An 18,972-nucleotide genomic window follows, 5' to 3' on the forward strand; every position below is an offset into this window, starting at 1 on the left:
TTTTTAAAGAAAATAAGTTAATTTAAAATTTGGATAGAACCAATAATGTGAGAGGGATAATGAGTATAGTATGTATTGGGTTGCATAGAATTAACGTCATATATAATTTTCTAGAAAAGTATAGAAGAAAGAACCTGAATTGAATGAGTGAATTAATTAATTAATGGTAGAAAAAGTTGGATTTGTGGACATAGCAAGGTCACTATATGAATATGATATGATATTAGGAGGGAACGACATGTCGTAATGGGAGTGAAGAAGTACGACAGGAGCTCAGAGGTGCAACGTGGACAAAATTGGAGGGAGGAATTGATACCAAAATATCAATCTGAATTCACATTCCGAATCACAAATCAAATCCCCTTCTTAAACCTCTCCTCAACTTCATCCACTTGCTCCCCAAGGAACCTTATTCCTTTTGATTTCCATCTTCGCTCAAAATAATATTTTCTTTTTTCCTTTATCAGCTTTAACTACCGCTTTGATTCTTCTCAAAACCAGGTAATAGGGCCAAAGTTTTCTTTTTCTTTTCTTGGGTTTTTCCCACAGAGATTCAATGATTATGAATGGGATTTAGAGGATTCGAGAGAAGGTTAGATATTTGAAGATGAAGATTCAGTGCAACGTCTGTGAGATGGCTGAAGCCACTGTTCTGTGTTGTGCTGATGAGGCGGCGCTGTGCTGGGCCTGCGATGAGAAGATTCATGCGGCCAACAAGCTTGCAAGCAAGCACCAGAGAGTTCCTCTCTCTGGTTCTTCATCTCAGATGCCTAAATGCGACATCTGTCAGGTATGAGTTATAGTTACTCACTCTCTTTACCGTTTCATCCATTTCAGTAATTGAGACAGATGGGTTTGGAGAGTTGTGATGTGTTAATGAAATTTTTGGAATAATTTTTTTTTTTTTTTTTTGTGGTAATACTTAGATTGGGACTTAGCTTCTACGATCAAATTTGATTGTGTTACTATGAATTTGAGTTCCATAGACTGAAGTAGATTGATTATGTATACACCCCAAAATAAAAGATCAAGGAGTAATTGAATATGCTTGCCAAATCCCATGAGTTTCTTTATATTTTTGTTTTAAATTTATTATAAATATTTATGTCCAGATCTTATAAAGGGCTAATGATAATCCTACTGGCAAATGAAAGAAAAGCTGGTTCCAGCTCAAGATGAATCTATGGGCAGTTTTAGAAGTTTGAAATTATGGTAAATAGATTTTAAAGATTTTCTAGGGTGTTGAATGTTTTCCAATCTATTAAAAGAGGAAATCGTACTTCATTTTTTAGGTCAGTGATGTCTAAAAGAGAGTCTGGAATTGAAACATTCTTACAGGTGGACAGTTGAGGGGTAATATAAGCATTGCAATTTTCTCCTCTCTCTCTCTCTCTCTCTCTCTTTCTCCTTCTTCTCTGCCGTATTTTTTATGTTTGGGTAGTCTGTTTTATGTAGCATTATTCAGTTCAAGTTCATGGTGCTGTTAAGAAACAGGCATAGTCCCTCCTATCTTTCTCATGCATAACTGGGTAGTATGTTTGTTATATGTTCTTGGGAGAATGTCAGTCAATAGTGAATTTTCTTTCTTTTTCAAGCCCCTTTATCTGTTGAGAATGTTACTCTTTCTGAATTATCTGGGATTTCTTGCAGGAAGCTAGTGGATATATCTTCTGTTTAGAGGATCGGGCATTACTTTGCAGAAAGTGTGATGTTGCTATACACACGGCAAATACTTATGTAACTGGTCATCAACGCTTTCTGCTTACTGGTGTGAAAGTGGCACTCGAGCCTACTGATCCTGTTGCTTGTTCTTCCATGGCTAAGTCACATTCTCGAGAGAAGTCTACGGAGATTAAAATTAGACCACCATCTGAAAGGGAATTTGCGATGCCTTCTCCTTCTGAACTCAGCAGAAGCCTGTCTGTACTAGGTGGATCTGAGGACTTTATGGCAAATAGAACGTTGCTTACTGGAAGCGGAGATTCTGGTTCTGGTGGCTTTTCACAGTGGCAAATGGATGAGCTTATTAGTCTGACCGGATTCAATCAGAACTATGGGTATATGGACAACGGATCATCCAAGGTATGATCATGGTTTTTTAATGCAATGAACTTTATATGATGGTTGGCATTTACCATCCAAGTTGAACTCTTGTTTACATTTATATGGAATGCCAGCCCCAACCTTGTCGATTTTGTTTACAGTCGCAGAATCTTGACCACTCTTAGCTGTTGATAATGCTTGGTGTTGCTTCTGGAATTTAATAGTCCTTCTATTCCTTGGATGCCACTCACATGGCAAATCTCTTATAAGTAAACATCTTGTGTAGCCTGAGTACTTTCTCCATCTATACCATACACCCTTCAACGCTGACGGAAACTGGAAAGATATAACAGATGCTTAGGCGTGGCACACAAGTAAACTATTCTTTCCAGAGTGCCGATGCTTTTTAGTGGAGAATACTCAGGACTTGAGTCTGTAATCATAGATTTTGCATAGGGTTATTCTAAATAAGTAATTGCTTGATGATCTCTAAGATGCAAACTTTATAGGGCGTTCATAGATTTCTTTGGGGTTGTGGGTGGATTTGTGTATGTAATGTTACTATCCCGTGATCCCATCCTCGGAAAAGTTAACTTCAAGAAAGTGGACTGATTGGGGAAAATATGCTTTGTAAGTTCATACTATTGCCAATACTGATGCAAAAACTTTCTGGTTTTCCTTGCTGGTGAAATGTATCAGGCTGATAGTGGAAAGCTTGGGGATTCCGATTCATCACCAGTTTTGAGAGCTGCTGACATCGAACTGGACGATGACGATGAATGCTTGGGTCAGGTTCCAGAAGCTTCCTGGGCTGTGCCTCAGATTCCCTCTCCACCTACAGCATCAGGCTTATACTGGCCAAGGAGTTACCATAATTCTATGGATGGTGCTGTTTTTGTTCCTGACATCTGTTCTTCAGAAAAGGTTCAACATTGCTCACGTAATGGTACATTTTCAAAACGAAGAAGACAGTTCTAGACGTTTGAGCTCTAGCATTGGAACTTCATTGCTAGCGTTGTGAACGAACCCCTGCTCGGTTTGTTGTGTGTTTATAGGCTTTCATTTACAATTGAATTATAATAAGTGGACACGACCAAAGATTATTGCTTGAAATATATACCTTGTAACGTAACCACTATAGTTTAGGATTTGTTACATTGATGTAGAAATAAAACCTGTGCATTAGTTGACCTATTAGGTATTTTTTTCAGATTTATTTCAAACATCATATGATTATGTTTCAAATCACGTTGACCTTCTTGATTATTTGTAGTTTTACATAAATTATGAAGAATCAATGTTATGTCTTGGCCATTTTCAGGCTTGTACCCCTTCTTTCATTGTGCACATGTAATTGGCTTTATTCCTGTTTGTGTAATTGAAATCTCTCTCAACTTCAACTGAGATCATATTATTTCTTCATTGTGGGTGTCATCATTAGATTAAATATGACGATTTTGTTTTAAGCCAGGAGATGGACTTTGCTTTATCCCGCTATTATATACTTTTGATTCTTGTTCCTTTATGTTAGTCTTTTCATTCAAAAATGTCACCAAATGGGTTTACGTAAATCTTTTTCTTAAGTCCTTTGCAAATAGGATAACCTCTTTTTTTTCATCTTTGTGGAGTGGTGATTGAATTGAATGGTCGAAATTTAAGATGATGGTTTATGATGCAATTTGGCTAGTGTTAAATTCTCTGTGTAGGATATATAGGAAATTTGTCATTGCAATTTCATGTAACATACTTCCATTTAACACTTCTTTTAATTAAAAAGAGAAATATATACTTGTATAAGTTATATGAAGCAAAAATAATCGGAGATATTAATAACATTAATTATTTCATAAGCGAGCGAATTACATTCAAATGACATTATATTATACTATCAGTTGAGGGGATCAACGTCAGAAGTTGAGTGATATTGATTTGACTCTAAATTGTAAATATGGTCGATTTATGTTTAATTATGAATAGTATTGATCCATGGAAGTAAAAATTTGCAAAATTAGATGTTGGGGGAATGGATTTGCATGACCTTATATTATCACTATCCCTGTGTTTCTTCTCTTTGATTGTAGCTTGCCTTGGCTTCCTTGAGGATTAATTCCAACATCTTCTCATACACAGCAATGGCAGATTCCAGCATCTCAATGGCTCTACTCACGTCGCTTCCGGCCGCCCCCACCTCGCCTTGCATTTCAACTGTTTGTTTTATTGACAACCCCAACATTTTAATGGGTAATCTAAACCTTTCACTGATTTCCATTGCTCCTCCATGGCTGTCTGTTTTGACACACTGTTCTTTACCATGGCTTCTTTCTGTGGCCATCACCAAATCGCTTATGCTTCCCATCTCATTTTCAAGGGCCATTATGACCTGCCCTTTCTTCACTTCCCAGACCCAGATGCTCCCATCTTCTGCTGCAGATATTAAGTGCTTTCCTTCGTTTACTATGACTATAGAAACAACTGCAGCCTCGTGCTTTGTCGACCATGGAATTAGTTCAGAGCTCGTGCCTGTTAGGTGTTTGTTTTTATGCCTCAATGAGCGCCTATACACTAAGTCATTGGAGATTTGTGGAATTAGTTCATAGTCTGTGCCCCTACGGCGTTTGTTGTTATGTCCCAACGATCCCTTGTACACCAAGCCATCAGATCCTGCAGCGAAAAATTCTGTCTCTGATGGTTCTAAGACCACACTGAAAATGGCACAAGGGAATACCACGGTGTGCAAGATGGTTCCTGAGAGCAAGTTCCAAAGTTTGCATCTGCCATCCAATGAGCAGGAGACTATTTGGGTACTGGATATCCCCATGCCCGAGTAAATGGAAGTTACTGAATCAGTATGTGCTAAAAACTGATGCAGAATGTGTTCGGTTGCATTTTCTCGTGGTTTGGCTTGTACAAGTTGAAAGATTGGCATGACAACGATTGTGCCATCATCCCCACCTGAAATGAGAAGTGACCCATCGGCACTAAGTTTAAGGCAAGATACCGGCTTTTTGTGTGCAGGTAGAGAGTTGAGAACATCCCCTGATGGAAGAGAGAGAATATGGATGTAGCCTGAAAGGCCACCAGCAAACAGATAAAAACCATCAGGAGTGGCTGTGAGAGGGGCAACGGGTTCAGGGACAGTTAGGCATTGGAAGGCAGATGAAGTCCACCAATTGTAAATATGGATCGAGCCCGAAGCAGTGACTGGGCAAATGTGGGAAACAGCTATGAAACTTTTCCCGGCTCGGGTAATGCCACGGCGAGGCGAACGGCTACTGTTGAAGCTGGCCAGATGGGTGCCTGTGGAGGCATCATAGGCAACAATGGGTCCATCAGGAGAGCTGGCAAGGACAACTTCTTGTGGAGAAGATGGCATGGTCATGTGAAAGGTATGAAAGTGAAGAATTTGATAAAGCAAGAAGCTGCAAGTTTTAATGGTTATGGGCGTTGAAAACAATGCATTTTTCTTAAAGATATGTCTGCCTCTTTTTCCTATTAGAGTAATGACAATAAGTGGAATTCAACTATGGCAAGATTTGCTATAAATTCATTGGTTTTGGTTAGGTCATTTTGGCTTTATTCTAACTCGGTTTGTTTCCTTTGATAAAAAAAACGGTTTAATTCTTATTTTGATCTCTCTCATTTTTTGTTGTGAAAAAAACTATAAACAACTCGTTCAACGTTATATCACCGAAAGTTAGAACTTCACATTTTCACTTTAGATATGAGTTAAGGAAAAAAAATAACTTACAAAAGAAGACTATCAAACCTTGTGAAGTGATAAATTTCATGTGTATTTAAGAATTACTTTTATGGATTAAGTTTTAGCATATAATTCGTAGAGTTGGTCATTCAGTTTTTATTAGAGATGACCGACGAAGTTGGTTGTTGTAGGTAGTCGATTATGGTGTAATTGATCATCAGTAATTATTATATTTGAATAAAATCTAGTTAGAAATTCATATTACTACAACATCGACTCATTTTTCTTAATGTCACAAGGTTTACTTTTTTTTATTTGATCACGTTTTGCATTCCTATTAAAATTTTAGATTATTAAGAAAAATAAGTAGATGCATATTATTTTTCTAGGAGGGTTAGACTTTTCTCTTCTTTGTAGGTTTAGGAAATATTTAATTAAACTTATCAAATTCAAAATAAATGAAAACATTGGGGTGTTTGGCTTTTAAGAGTTAAAAAAAGTGAAGTTAGGAAGTCTACTCTTTATTTGACCTAACTTTGATCTAAGAGGTTCCAAGTCACATTGGCCGTCTCCAAAAGTAGCAAAAAATTTATTGATAATAGGGTTCATGTCACTACATTTTCTAAATTGCAAAAGTAGCAAATTTAAAAGTAGATAACTCTCTGATAATCCTTCAATAGTCTTCTAATAGTTGTATGATATCATTAATTACTTGTCATATTTATTACATTCGCAAAATGTAAAAAAAAATGTGCTATGAGCTATTTGTTTCTAAATTTTTTTGTCATATGATTGCAGTTTTCCTTTAAAATACATCAATCTTATAACTGGGGAATTGCAACAAAAAACAATAATAATAACATATTAGCATCTATATCATCATCTTTTTCAATATTGCAAATATATGGTAAAAAATACATGAATATGGTAAATCATGTTGAATTCTTTTTAGGGGTTTTAACTTATATAACTTAAATATATAGCCTTAATTACATCAAAAAGTTTAAAATCACCATTTTTTTTCTTCATAAGGCACATTGTCCTTCAAATTTAAATAAACGTAACGTTCAAATGACAACACTATCCATCATTATGATTAATATTATTAAAAAAAATGAAAAAGACAAAGAAATTCAGTACGACAAACATATGAAGAAAAAAAAGTTTTCTTATTGAGTTAATTTTAAATTTAACTTTAGTTATTTATTATTTATTTTAGTTTGGAGCATTTAATGTGAGATAATTTATATATACTTTTAATTATATGAGATTCGATTTATTTATCGTGAAGTATTACATATTTATTTTTTAAATTGTAAATTTTTTGTATTTTTCTTTTCCATATAAACTATATTTATAAGTGTTTACTATAAAGAGTGCAAGTTGAGGAATGTTTCGTACATGAACAGAATCTAAGATTTCATTATTGTTTTGTTTTAGTTAATTAGTTTAACTAAATTATTATTATTGCTTTGTTTTAGTTAAATAATTTTAGTATTTAGATTTCAAATTAGTATTAGGTTTTAGATTTCAAATTAGTTTTAGTATTTAGATTTTGATTTAGTGATCGATTTAGTATTATTAGGAAGAGATATAAGATTGAAGTTAAAACTGAAGTCGAAATTCAAAATTGAAGAATGGTTGTTCTCTGTCTGTTTTTTTTATTCAAAATTACATAAAACTATATTAAAACTTTGTATTTATATTGTATATATAGATTGTATATTGTATGTATATTTGATATTAAATTTGTTGTATATTTCATAATTACAATATGCTATTGAAGCAACAAAGAAAGAAAAGGAAGAATATGAGAAGACTATATAAGAGTTTAGGTGCAAGAATTTTCTGACCGTGTATAAGGACTTCAAATCCAAAAATTAAAAAATGACAGAATGTGCAAAGACGAAAGTTGAACATCATTATGAGTTACGTCGAAAGAAATATGAGGTTGCTTCACATGTAAATGACCCTTGCTCTGGTGGTTCCAGAAAAATTGATTGACAAAAGAGGAGCAAAAAACTGACGAGATCGAGAACCGAACATGTAAGCCATAGAAAGTTCCATTTACATAATATGTAAATGAGAAATTTTCTGTAGCTTACCTGTTTGGTTCTCGGTCTTGTCATTTTCTGCTCCTCGTTTTTCAATCAATTTTCTGGAACCATTAGAGCAAAGGTTGTTTCTGTTTGAAGTAACCTCATATTTCTTTTAATATAACTCGTATTAATGTTCAACTTTCCTCTTTGCACATTTTGCCCATGTCCTATGATTTTAGTTTTTAGTTTTTATTATTCATGTAATTTCTGAACCTACAAATATGTACTTTTTTAATATTTGAATTAATTTTAATATAATTTCGATTTGATATGTTAATAATTTTTTATTAATTTTACGTTAATCGTTTTTAAAAGTTGATTGAATTTAAATTAAATTTGATTCCAATAGCGAAAAACTTAAATAATAATATATTACAAAAATTACAAAAACGTTTTCCCAATGCACAAAACATGTCGAGCATGGACACCTATTGCTGACGCTTTAACCAGATGTCGAACGAGGCTTTCCCCGACATCTCACGCAAGTCGGAGAAGCCCCCATCAGGCAAAAGTTTTTACTGGCATTGTTGGGTTTACACGTTAGTTTTGCCAATTTTGATGCTGTAATGGAGACGTTCTACTCGACATGATTTTGGCATCGTGATAGGTATTCTATACGTGTTTTAGTGAATTTGTCGATGCATGTTTGCATCGAGCGAACCCTTACTTCTTGTAGTGAGTATACCAATCAACAATATGGTAGTGTTCTTAAGTGTACCAATCAATATTTTGGAGCTTGAGTGACAACTCTTCTTTCACATTCCCGTCGATGATGACGATAGTGCTGTCATCGATGGAGGGCATTGTCATCTGACTATAACTCTTTTTCAATCTACATATTTTGAAGCATTTCAGCATCTCCAGATTTTGATTGAATTTTGAAAATACTCCTTAAGATATCGACAACAAAACCTATAAATCAATAGGTGGAAGTGATGTTTATAGGCTAATTTTTAGAATCCAAAAACAAATGGTTACCGAACTTTCCACTTATAAAACACTACATAAAAGCGAGGTCTAAAATTTTAAAGTGTACTATAAGTACTGTTTCAAGTAGTAATAACTTTGTGCATTAAAAAAGGAGTCATGAGATAAGATAAAAATACAATTTATTGACAATGTTATTTGCTTGAAGTAATTCAACTTCAATTCAGAAAAACGAGAAGTAGTTTTTAGTTCTTGGAGTATAATTTTTAAAACAAAACGAGAAAATCACAAAGTGAGTACTCAATTTCTATACAACAGACCAACAGAAGAATCAAGACTACAATGATCATAACTCATAGCAGAACAAGGAATTCAGGAACAACTAAAATACGTAACAGAAGGAGTAATTGATACTATTCCAATTGCAGAAGCTCCAGTTAAGCCTCTCCAACTCGAAATTCACATAATGGCATAACTTAGACCCTATTCTTCTCAAAATATACAAACATTTCTATTTGATATGGAAGAAAATAAATGTGAATATATAAATAAAAAGGAGAAGAAATACTAACCTGCAGGTGAAAATAGCCTGTGAGAAAAGACCTCTCGAGGTTCCAAAGCATATCCAAAGGAGCACGACTGACGACATAAAGGAGAATGGAAAGGCGGACGACGTGAAGGAGAACGATGATGGAAGTTAAGGTTTCGTTTGTGTTTTCTTGCGTTTCAAGAAGGCAAGGAAACATGTGTCAATTTTCGTCCCAGGGCTTCAATTAATTAATCATGTCTTTTCTTTTCTTTTTTTATTATTTAATAACACTTGACATTTCAAAAACGTCAAAAAATTCAAAAAATGACTCTCCCCTGCCTTTTCATTAAAATTCTTGATGTTTTAAAACATCAAGAATTTAATAGATATTACTTGACGTTTTTAAAAGGTCAAAGAAAAGTATATATCACTTTACGTTTAAAAAATGTCAAGAATGTTGAATTTATAAACATTCTTGACGTTTTAAAAACGTCAAGAAATTAATTGATATTTAAACGTCAAGGAAAAATAGATATTACCTGACATTTAATAACTGTCAAGAAATATAAAAATTTATCTACCTCCGTCTTTTCATAAAAATTCTTGACGTTTTATCTTTGGAATCACTCATTTGTTGATGTTTTTTTAATAAAAAAACGTCAAGAAAGAAAAACTACAACCATCAAGAAAGACCATTTTTGTAGTAGCCTCATTTAGTTTAGTTATTAATTTCAAATATATACCATGTTTATATCAAATATAATTATAACAAATATAGGTTTTTAGTAAGTTATAAGATATATATTTTATATACTTTCTCATATATACACATGTATATTTAAATTTTTTTCATATATATATACCTCATATTATATAATAAACAACTGTAATAATGTTCTATATAAAACACGGTATATCTTGAAGATCCGATTAATCTGATCCAGTAATATACATGTAACAAAATTAGTTGTTAATGATTGTAATATATTCGTTTCACACACTGTATATATCGATTTTTTCATAATACTAATATATATTGAATGAAAATTATGAACAATATACATGGTTGATTTAGAAACAAAATTTTTATGAACTATTGTGTAACTCTTGAAACGATATCTATTCATTGACTAAAATATACTGAAATGTTGGTCATATATCTGGAAATGTATATATATATATATATATATCATTGTACGTAACGTATTATACACAATATGCCACAATATATATAATGAACAAACGTGTAAGCTGAAGCCAACTTTATATACTGTAAAAAAATCTATGATAAGAGCAATGTGTTGCTCCACATTTGTTGTTATTATATGGTAAACCCATTTAACATCGTTATCTATCATTGCTAATAAACAAGTCCTTCTACGGACATTCTATAGGACTTAAACAGAGGAATACGTCTAGAATATACATATCAACAAAACTGCCAAACTTGAATAAAAGAATATTGTGTAACTCTTAAAAAGACATAATATTCATAAACTAAAATTTCCAATACTCTAACATAGTTGTCTGAATCGTTGAAAAAATCATCATAATATACTCCAATGTTGGTCATACATGATAAAAGAAAGAATATATATATATATATATATATATATATATATATATATCATTGTATAGTATTGTCGAGAATATATCTTGGTATATAATGATCCATGTAAACCGAAAACAATTACAAACACTATAAGAAATTCTGAAATTAAACTTTCAATATATGAAAAAACATTGTAAATTGGATGTAATATAATGAGATAAATCGAAATACATTACTCTCAAATTTAACAAAAATACTTATTACTAATGTAGAAAAAAACAAAATTGAAAGTAAAATGAGCATCTCTGTAAAAAACTATCGATATTGGCACTCCATGCAGTCTTAATTTCTCAGTCATATACAATTGTGCCTATTTACTAGCAGTATAAGTAAATTTTCCTGTAATGAAATGTGCTGACTTCGTGGGCCTGTCAACAACCCAAATTACAGCATAACCCTTCAGGGTCCTAGACAATCCTCTAATGAAGCCCATAAACACATTCTCCCACTTCCACTCTGGTACACTCAAAGGTTGCCATCATTATTTCAGTACTCATGTCTACCGTTTCCATCATAATAGTATTGTCTTTACTGATAAATTGATCAAAACTCTTGATGCAAAATTTCCCTTAAAAGACTTAGGTCCCTTGCACTACTTTCTTGGATTTCAAATTCATTATCTTGAATCTTGGGGCCTTTAAAGCACATACATTTTAGAACTTCACTTAAATAACGTTGTGTGTGCAATGCTACTAAGAGGTAAAGTTCAAAACCAAGAGTTACTTTACAATATTTTGATCATTGCTTACTACATAAAGGTTCACAGTGTAAGACATCTTTGCTTAAGCACAATATTACACAGATAGACACTGCTCGATGAAAATGTTTTCAAATTTTTTCTAATGGGCGATTGTTGGTGAAAAATAAAATAAAATATATTCGGGCCAAAAATATGTTAGGGTATGAACTTCTCCTTCTTTTTTCATGTTTTGAACGTTGAATTAATTGTGGCCATTCGTTGGATTTTTTATTACATTTTTACCCTTCATCCCTCAACTATAAAAATTTCACTTCTCCTCTCTTTTTAACACAATAATAAAAAAAAAACTTCAGCCCCTCTCAACTCTCTCTCTTTCTTCCTCTTTCTGTACAAAAAGTTTTCAAAATTCATTTCTCTATTAATTTTGAGTTCTCAAGCATAGTGAGTGTTTATTTTGAGTTCTCAAGCGTAGTGAGGGTTTATTTTGAGTGTTAGTATTTCGGTGGGTCCAAGAGTTGTTTCAACCGTCGAAGAAGATTGTTGTAAAACACAGTCAAATCCAACAAAGAAGCAACTCTAACAGATTTTGTTTTTTCTCCTAACTAACTTGTCAATGTAAACACCTATAAATATAAAGGTGTGGTTTAATAAAAAAAAAAACTCCATTATTCAATATATGTATAATGTATACTCATTATATACTCATCTTCAATAAATGTTTGATCCTTCCCCGTGAATGTAGGCTTCATTGGCTGAACCACGTAAATCTGCATTGTGTATTCTATTCTCTTCTCTTCTCTACTCTCCATTCTTCATATCACTGTGTATTCTACTCAACAAAGCTACAAAGAAATTTTAATTAGGGAGAATGAAAAACAAAGGAAGAAGAAGAAAAGAAAGAAAGATATTTTTCATTTTCTCTTTTTCCGTATTTTCTTTTCTTTCACGTGCACGGATAAGAATCCCCTTTCTCTCACGCGTGTACGGTCTCAAGAGCCCCTACATGGCTGCTTCTCCTCCAAAATTAAAGGCCCAACAATTGTTTTATACTAGGGATGACGAGGCTATATAACAATTGCTAGTGCTTAGAGAATAGCCGTGAAACGTCTTAAAGAAAACAAGTTCTGCTACTCAGTCCAACAATTAACGAATTTCTTTTTTGCAGGTTTTGTTTTTCTAACAAAGTGTTGCAATGAAACGATTTCATCATTGAGACTCAATTGAATGATAGCAAACATGTCAATCTCTCTCTCACCGCTATAGACTCAAGTGTCTCTCTCTAGATGTTCTCTTTCATTTATTTTTACTTTTTGTTTCAATTTTGGTGTTCCCTCCATGATTAACGCATTGATTTTAGGTTTTGATTTTTTCTTTTTCCTATAATTCAACTTAAGAAGTTTAGAGAAGATGAAGTGAATGAGGAGATAAATGGCAGAAAACATTTATATGGATGAGATTTATTCAGTTGGATATGAAATTGATGCAATCAGTCATCATTGCCTTTTGTGTCAATTTCAGATGCATGAATGAAACTCTCCTTTTCTTTCTATGTTTTTCTTATATTCCATTATTATAACAATCAAATACAATATAATAACTTTTAAACTCCATGCAATAAATTTTTTGGACCAAATCAAAACGTTTTAGAGCTTTAATGACACACTTTATACCAAAGTTTGACATGAGTCTAACCATTCATTGTTTAAAGACAAATAGGATGCAAATATGATATCTATCATATTCATATTTGATTTCTATCTGATTATCAATTTAATTGTCGTATGATTGCTATAATATCATGTCAATATGATAGATTACGTGATATCCAATAACTAACTATAAATTATATACCCAATAAATTATACACGCAGTTTTAATATATTGTTAAGTGATGTCCAAATAAGTTGTGCATATAGTGACTCGTAAACTTGTAATTAATAACTAAAGTATAAGATATCAATTATATACAATATTGTTTAATATGTTATCAATAAATAAGAGGTAAATTGCTTGGGGAAAAAGCAACTTAATAGTTCATCTTCAACATCAACTTCATTTGTTAATATGCCTCATCAATAATTCAATATTGTAAAATTAATAAAAAGAAAGTAATCAAATGGCAATCAAAAGTCTAATAAATTGACAAAAAAATATAAAGTAATCATATGAAAATCATATAACAGTCATATTATAATCAGACAACAAATGTAACGTTATTAGAGAGCCATCGATATTATTTGCAATTGGATAATGATCAATATTAAATAAAATAACCATATGTGATAGTACAATCAGTATAAGATACAAATCAAATAGCAAGCTATATATAATTTATCATTCTTGCAATGTTAGATTATATCTCAATTTTCATTTTATATCTTGGGATAAGTGAGAGTGATTCCTTACACTTTACTTTAAAACTTGAAACATATACATTATCTTGTCAATACGAGCTTAACTCAATACCTTCAGTTGTTTAATTTGCCTGAAACCTTTCTAAAGAGAAAAAAAACATATATTATTTCAAACATTCATATAGAATCGAAATTTGAATATGTGTAAATTAATGCGACCAAATTTGTTATTAATCTATAATTAATTTGTTAACAAAATAAAATAAAGAAAACGAAAAAAAAGTGGAAAGGAAAGAAAAAGACAAATTTAGGACGTGTCTTCCACGAAAGGCCTTGATAATGTAAACTTCAAATTTTGTAAAGTAGCTTTCATTTTAAAATATTTAGACCGATTTGGCCCTACGTTTTTCCCATAGGGTAGAGGAAATAATTAAATTTGGCTGTCAATAAATATGGGTATTTTGGGGAACTTATAATTAATGTGAAAAATCTCATTTCCAAACAACATTTGTTTCTATATGAACGTTAGGACGTGAGTATTTTGCATCATTGGCCGACGTGTCAGCCACGTGTCCAAGCTCTAGTTTCAAGATTAATAATATACACTTGTATTATTCTCAACAAAATATATACTCATTTTTATTTTAATCCCTGTTCGTTTGAACAATTTTACTTATTTTCTTTTATTGATGTTAGTAATTTTTATTTATTTTATTAAAACTTTAGCATGAAGAAAGAAAGAAAAATCTTAGAGAGAGAAAATATAGATAGTAAATAAAAAAGACTTAACAATTTCCACTAATTGTGCATACCAAAGCATCTTCCACAACCAAATTCAGTCTAAAGAAAGCCAACAGTTGTTTATTAGATTTTCAAAAGCTGCATGGATGATACTTGAAATTAAAATATATATGTGTGTGTGTGTATATATATATAGAAGAAGCAATTTAAGAATGAAAGAGAAAATAGCAAAGCAATGCAGTTAAAAGACTAAAAATAAGACGTGTGAATGAAATGGTTCTCTAAATACCAATTGTTCCACATATAAAAACAAAAAAGGCGAAAAACAAATAGTCCAAAGTGTTACAAATTGAAAAATTGGAACTTCAAAAGCCTATAATCACAGTGGTTTGCTTTCCTAATCTAACTAACAATCCACATCCTTTCAGCTACCACACCTTCAGAGTTCATACGATAACCTAGATAACCTACAAACCCAACTCGTTCTTTTTTCCTGTTAAATCTACGACTGTATTTATTGTTGTTGCTGCAAAAAAACAAATGAACATGGAACTATGGAAGTAGAAGTACATGAGAGAAAGACGTGGAGATTCAGAGTCTCAAGGATGTGATATTATCTGTGCTCTTACAGTGAACCAAAAGCTAGGAGTTTTCCTGGTTCTTCGACTTCAGATCTTAAGGTTTGTTAAGATTAAGAGAGTTGTGACAATCCCTAGGCACCAAAATTGACAGGGAGCTCTTTGGCACCACCAAAGTATAACTTAAACCAGATTAAAAAGTTTAGAAACCAAACAGACCCAGTTCACTGACTTTCTCCTTCTCGAAGGTCTCGAAGTACTGATAAATAATTGTCACTGCAAGCAAAATTCCCGTTCCAGAACCGATTGCACCCATGAAATCAGCCAACACGGTCAGTGCACCAATACACATTCCTCCAAATGCTGCCGCTGTGGGTATGTAACGGTTCAACTCTTTCTGTAAGTTAGATTCACGGTGTCCAGGCATGACCATTTGTTGTTCCTGCAGATCAAATCATTGGTAAATCAGGAATCACTCTAACTCCCTTCAATTCTTAAACTACACAACAGTGGGCAGACTTTTTATTTCAACACTTCATTTTGTGAAATAAATTTGACATAGGCCTGAAGGGTGAATTTGTGAAAAGAAGCACACGGGATCAAAATCATACCTTCAGCTGCTTGGCTACATCTCTGGCGGAGGAACCAGAAACTTCAATCCAAGTTTTAGAGAAGAGTGCACATGCTGATAGCATGAAGACGAGATAAAACAAGGCATGGAAGGGATTGGCTGCCATATCAGCTAAGCTGCAAGAAGAAACGTCACATGTTACATAGAGAGGGAGAGAGCATCACATGTTACATAGAGAGGGAGAGAGAACATATGTGGTAGGCAATATAGTGTACATGAGAGGGAGATTACAACAGGAACAGAGGATATTACCTTGATGGTGGGGTAATGTAATAAGCAAGGCCACCAACAGGGATGGTTTGGCCGTTTGAATACTCGGATTCCTTCCATATACCCAGAAGATTCACCAGGAAGTTCCCACTGTACTTTCTGTACAACAACTGCAAATACAATTCCATGCAATCAGTTGGGGGGAGGCATTCGAAAAGTGTATATCATTTGTGCATCAATGGAGATCAATCAATTTACCTGAGAGATGAAATAAAGGTTGGACACAAGAGCAGAGTGAAGAATGATAGGCATGTTGGAGGTGTAGAAAAGCTTAATTGGGTAAGAACCCTGTTGTCCACGGGAGTTCTTTGACCTCACAGGCAGAACCACCCGGAATCCTTGGAAGTAGACAACAATTAAGAAGATCAAAACTGTAGCTAGCAGATTTGTCACGTTCGGGAGATTCTGTCGATAGAATGCTTCCCGCAATGCACGAACCTTGTCCGTTCGAGTAATCAGCAGGTGGAACAAAGCAATGACAGCTCCTTCAAATTCAGCTCCTCTTCCACTGTTAATGGTGGTCGGACTAAATGCTTTCCAAATAATGTTCTCACTGCAGAATCCGGACAATTTTGAGAAGTTCGTTAATGACAGCAACGAGAAAATATATCAACATCTAAGTTCAATGAGAAAGCATGACAGAAAGGTAGGAGAACAAGAACTTACCACATGTTTGTTGCTATGAAGAGGGAAATTCCAGATCCTAAACCATATCCCTTCTGGAGAAGCTCATCCAAGCATATGACAACAATACCAGCAAAGCACAGCTGAACAATTATAAGAATAGCATTTCCCACACCAAGTTGGCTAACGCTACCATACATTCCTGAAAGAACATAAGCAACTGCTTCACCGACGGCTATGAGGATGCCCAGCAATTTCTGTGCACCGTTTCTGACATTGGAAAATAATTGGGGACAGATATATAGAAGTTAAATTAGAATGCAAAGGTGACTATAGATCAGAAAAGGAATCAAACTAGCAATATGGTAATCCAAACAATAAGGAAACATTACCATAAAGAATCAATGCATTGACAATCAACTAGAATAACAGTAACTTTATGAAAAATGAAATGCTACAAATGTCATCATTGTAAGTAAATTATATCAGACGTCATCGCACTTGATCAACAAGAAAAGCAGTCACAGTAATTCAAGCCATCATTGTTCAACAATACGCATAAATAACTTAGAAAAAATAAACTATAGCATGCATGATCCTACAGCTTTGTAACAATTATTTCTTCAAACAAAATGTTTCATAAAGGCTATGATTCTAAAAGCATTTATAAAAGATAAATTAACAAATATCAGCAAACGAAAAATTTGAAATGAATACAACAGGAGAACGCATGGTCAACACAAGTTATAAAATTACCTACCCATTATCAAACAATATCTCCGTCTATGAACCTCAACAATCAGCAAGCATGGTAAATCAACAAACAAATATGCGTGTGTGTCTGTATGGATATATAAGAACTTACAAGAGAGCACGGTCCTCCCGCACATTGTTGTCGACCTCAATTATCTTGGATCCAACGAGGAGTTGCATCACCATCCCAGATGTTACGATGGGGGTGATCCCAAGCTCCATGACAGTACCACGATTGGAAGCTAGGATAACACGCATCCAATAAAACGGATCTGCGCCCGTGGTGGAGTGAATCCCATACAGAGGAAGCTGGCTGCATACCAAGAAGATGAAGAGTGCGATGACAGTATAAATGACCTTCTCTCTGAATGGAATTTTCCGATCGGCACTCTGCACCTCAGGAAGAAACGAAAGGAACGGCCTGACCAGATGAAGGACTCTAAACCCACCTCCCATCTTGCTTCAACCAACTTATTATCAACAAAAGGAAAAGAAAAAAGAGTCAATAATCGAACATTACATTCAACAGATCTAGACAATTTCAGATCTCTACCGATTCGTAGAACAAAAATTGACAAAGAAAATCCCAATCGCGGATATATGCAATAAAAATCATGGAACATGCAAAAAACAATAGAGATCTGGAGATTGGAAGCTGTGGATGTTTGTTAATGAAAATTAATTTGTTGAGACTATCTGGTAGAATCATCAAACAGAATAATTGGTTTCAACTTCAGCAAAATTTTAATTATCAAACAAAATAACAAAAATAATAAACAAAAGAAAAAAGTTAGGAGCTCCAAATGATCTCAAAAGACAACACAATTACGTCAAATAAAAACAAATTAGAATTTATTTTCAACGATCCCATTAAGACATTTTCACAAACACCTTGTAATCAAATCCATTTGACCAGCATCTCCCGCCATCTCCAATCTTTCCCCAACACCCCACAAAGAGAAACCCAACCATTCATTACAAAAAATCAAACAAGTCAAACCAATTGATCGCTCACACTTAGTTTAACAAAATTGATTAACAAAACGGAACATGAAGTAATTGAGGTGGAGCCGTGAGGTGAGAGTCAGAGAGATTTTGTTAAAAAATGTAAAATAAAAAATAAATAAAAAAACACCAGATAAACAAAATTTGAACAAAGATCTAACCAAGAATCCAAAACCCGAACAAAGGGTTTGTGTTGCGTCGCTGTACGGATCCGAAGGCGGTGGAAACGGTGCTGGACGCCGGCTGTAGGAGGAGCCGTGAAGTGAAAGTCAGAGAGGTGAGACGGAGGTTGGAAGGGTGGCGGGTCAAGGATGGAGGGACGTGAAAGTGAGTTGAGAGAAATGAGATCTGAGATGGATCGTGAGTCTTTAGAGCGATGGAGGTGGGTAGCATGAAACGAAAAACA

At 33.7% G+C, this 18,972-nt stretch overlaps 3 protein-coding genes across 3 annotated transcripts; 1 reads left to right on the forward strand and 2 right to left on the reverse strand.

Annotated features, from left to right (window-relative positions):
* Positions 1-342: 342 nt before the first annotated feature.
* LOC101209756 (B-box zinc finger protein 22) lies at positions 343-3,465 on the forward strand. Its single transcript, XM_004137180.3, has 3 exons — positions 343-790; positions 1,651-2,082; positions 2,743-3,465. The coding sequence occupies exons 1-3, from the start codon at positions 608-610 to the stop codon at positions 3,019-3,021; spliced, it is 894 nt and encodes a 297-aa protein (XP_004137228.1). The 5' UTR covers positions 343-607; the 3' UTR covers positions 3,022-3,465.
* A 628-nt stretch (positions 3,466-4,093) lies between these two features.
* LOC101211650 (protein ROOT INITIATION DEFECTIVE 3) lies at positions 4,094-5,416 on the reverse strand. Its single transcript, XM_011656042.2, has one exon. The coding sequence runs from the start codon at positions 5,414-5,416 to the stop codon at positions 4,094-4,096; it is 1,323 nt and encodes a 440-aa protein (XP_011654344.2).
* Positions 5,417-14,961: 9,545 nt separating this feature from the next.
* On the reverse strand, positions 14,962-18,972 carry LOC101208540 (protein transport protein Sec61 subunit alpha). Its single transcript, XM_004137175.3, has 7 exons — positions 18,728-18,972; positions 17,674-18,031; positions 16,851-17,078; positions 16,383-16,737; positions 16,167-16,294; positions 15,895-16,030; positions 14,962-15,725 (listed from the first exon to the last, which is right to left on the reverse strand). Exons 2-7 carry the CDS (start codon positions 18,015-18,017, stop codon positions 15,486-15,488), a joined length of 1,431 nt encoding a protein of 476 aa, XP_004137223.1. The 5' UTR covers positions 18,018-18,031; positions 18,728-18,972; the 3' UTR covers positions 14,962-15,485.

The sequence above is a fragment of the Cucumis sativus genome, chromosome 4, assembly GCF_000004075.3.
Source record: "Cucumis sativus cultivar 9930 chromosome 4, Cucumber_9930_V3, whole genome shotgun sequence".
NCBI lineage: Eukaryota > Viridiplantae > Streptophyta > Magnoliopsida > Cucurbitales > Cucurbitaceae > Cucumis > Cucumis sativus.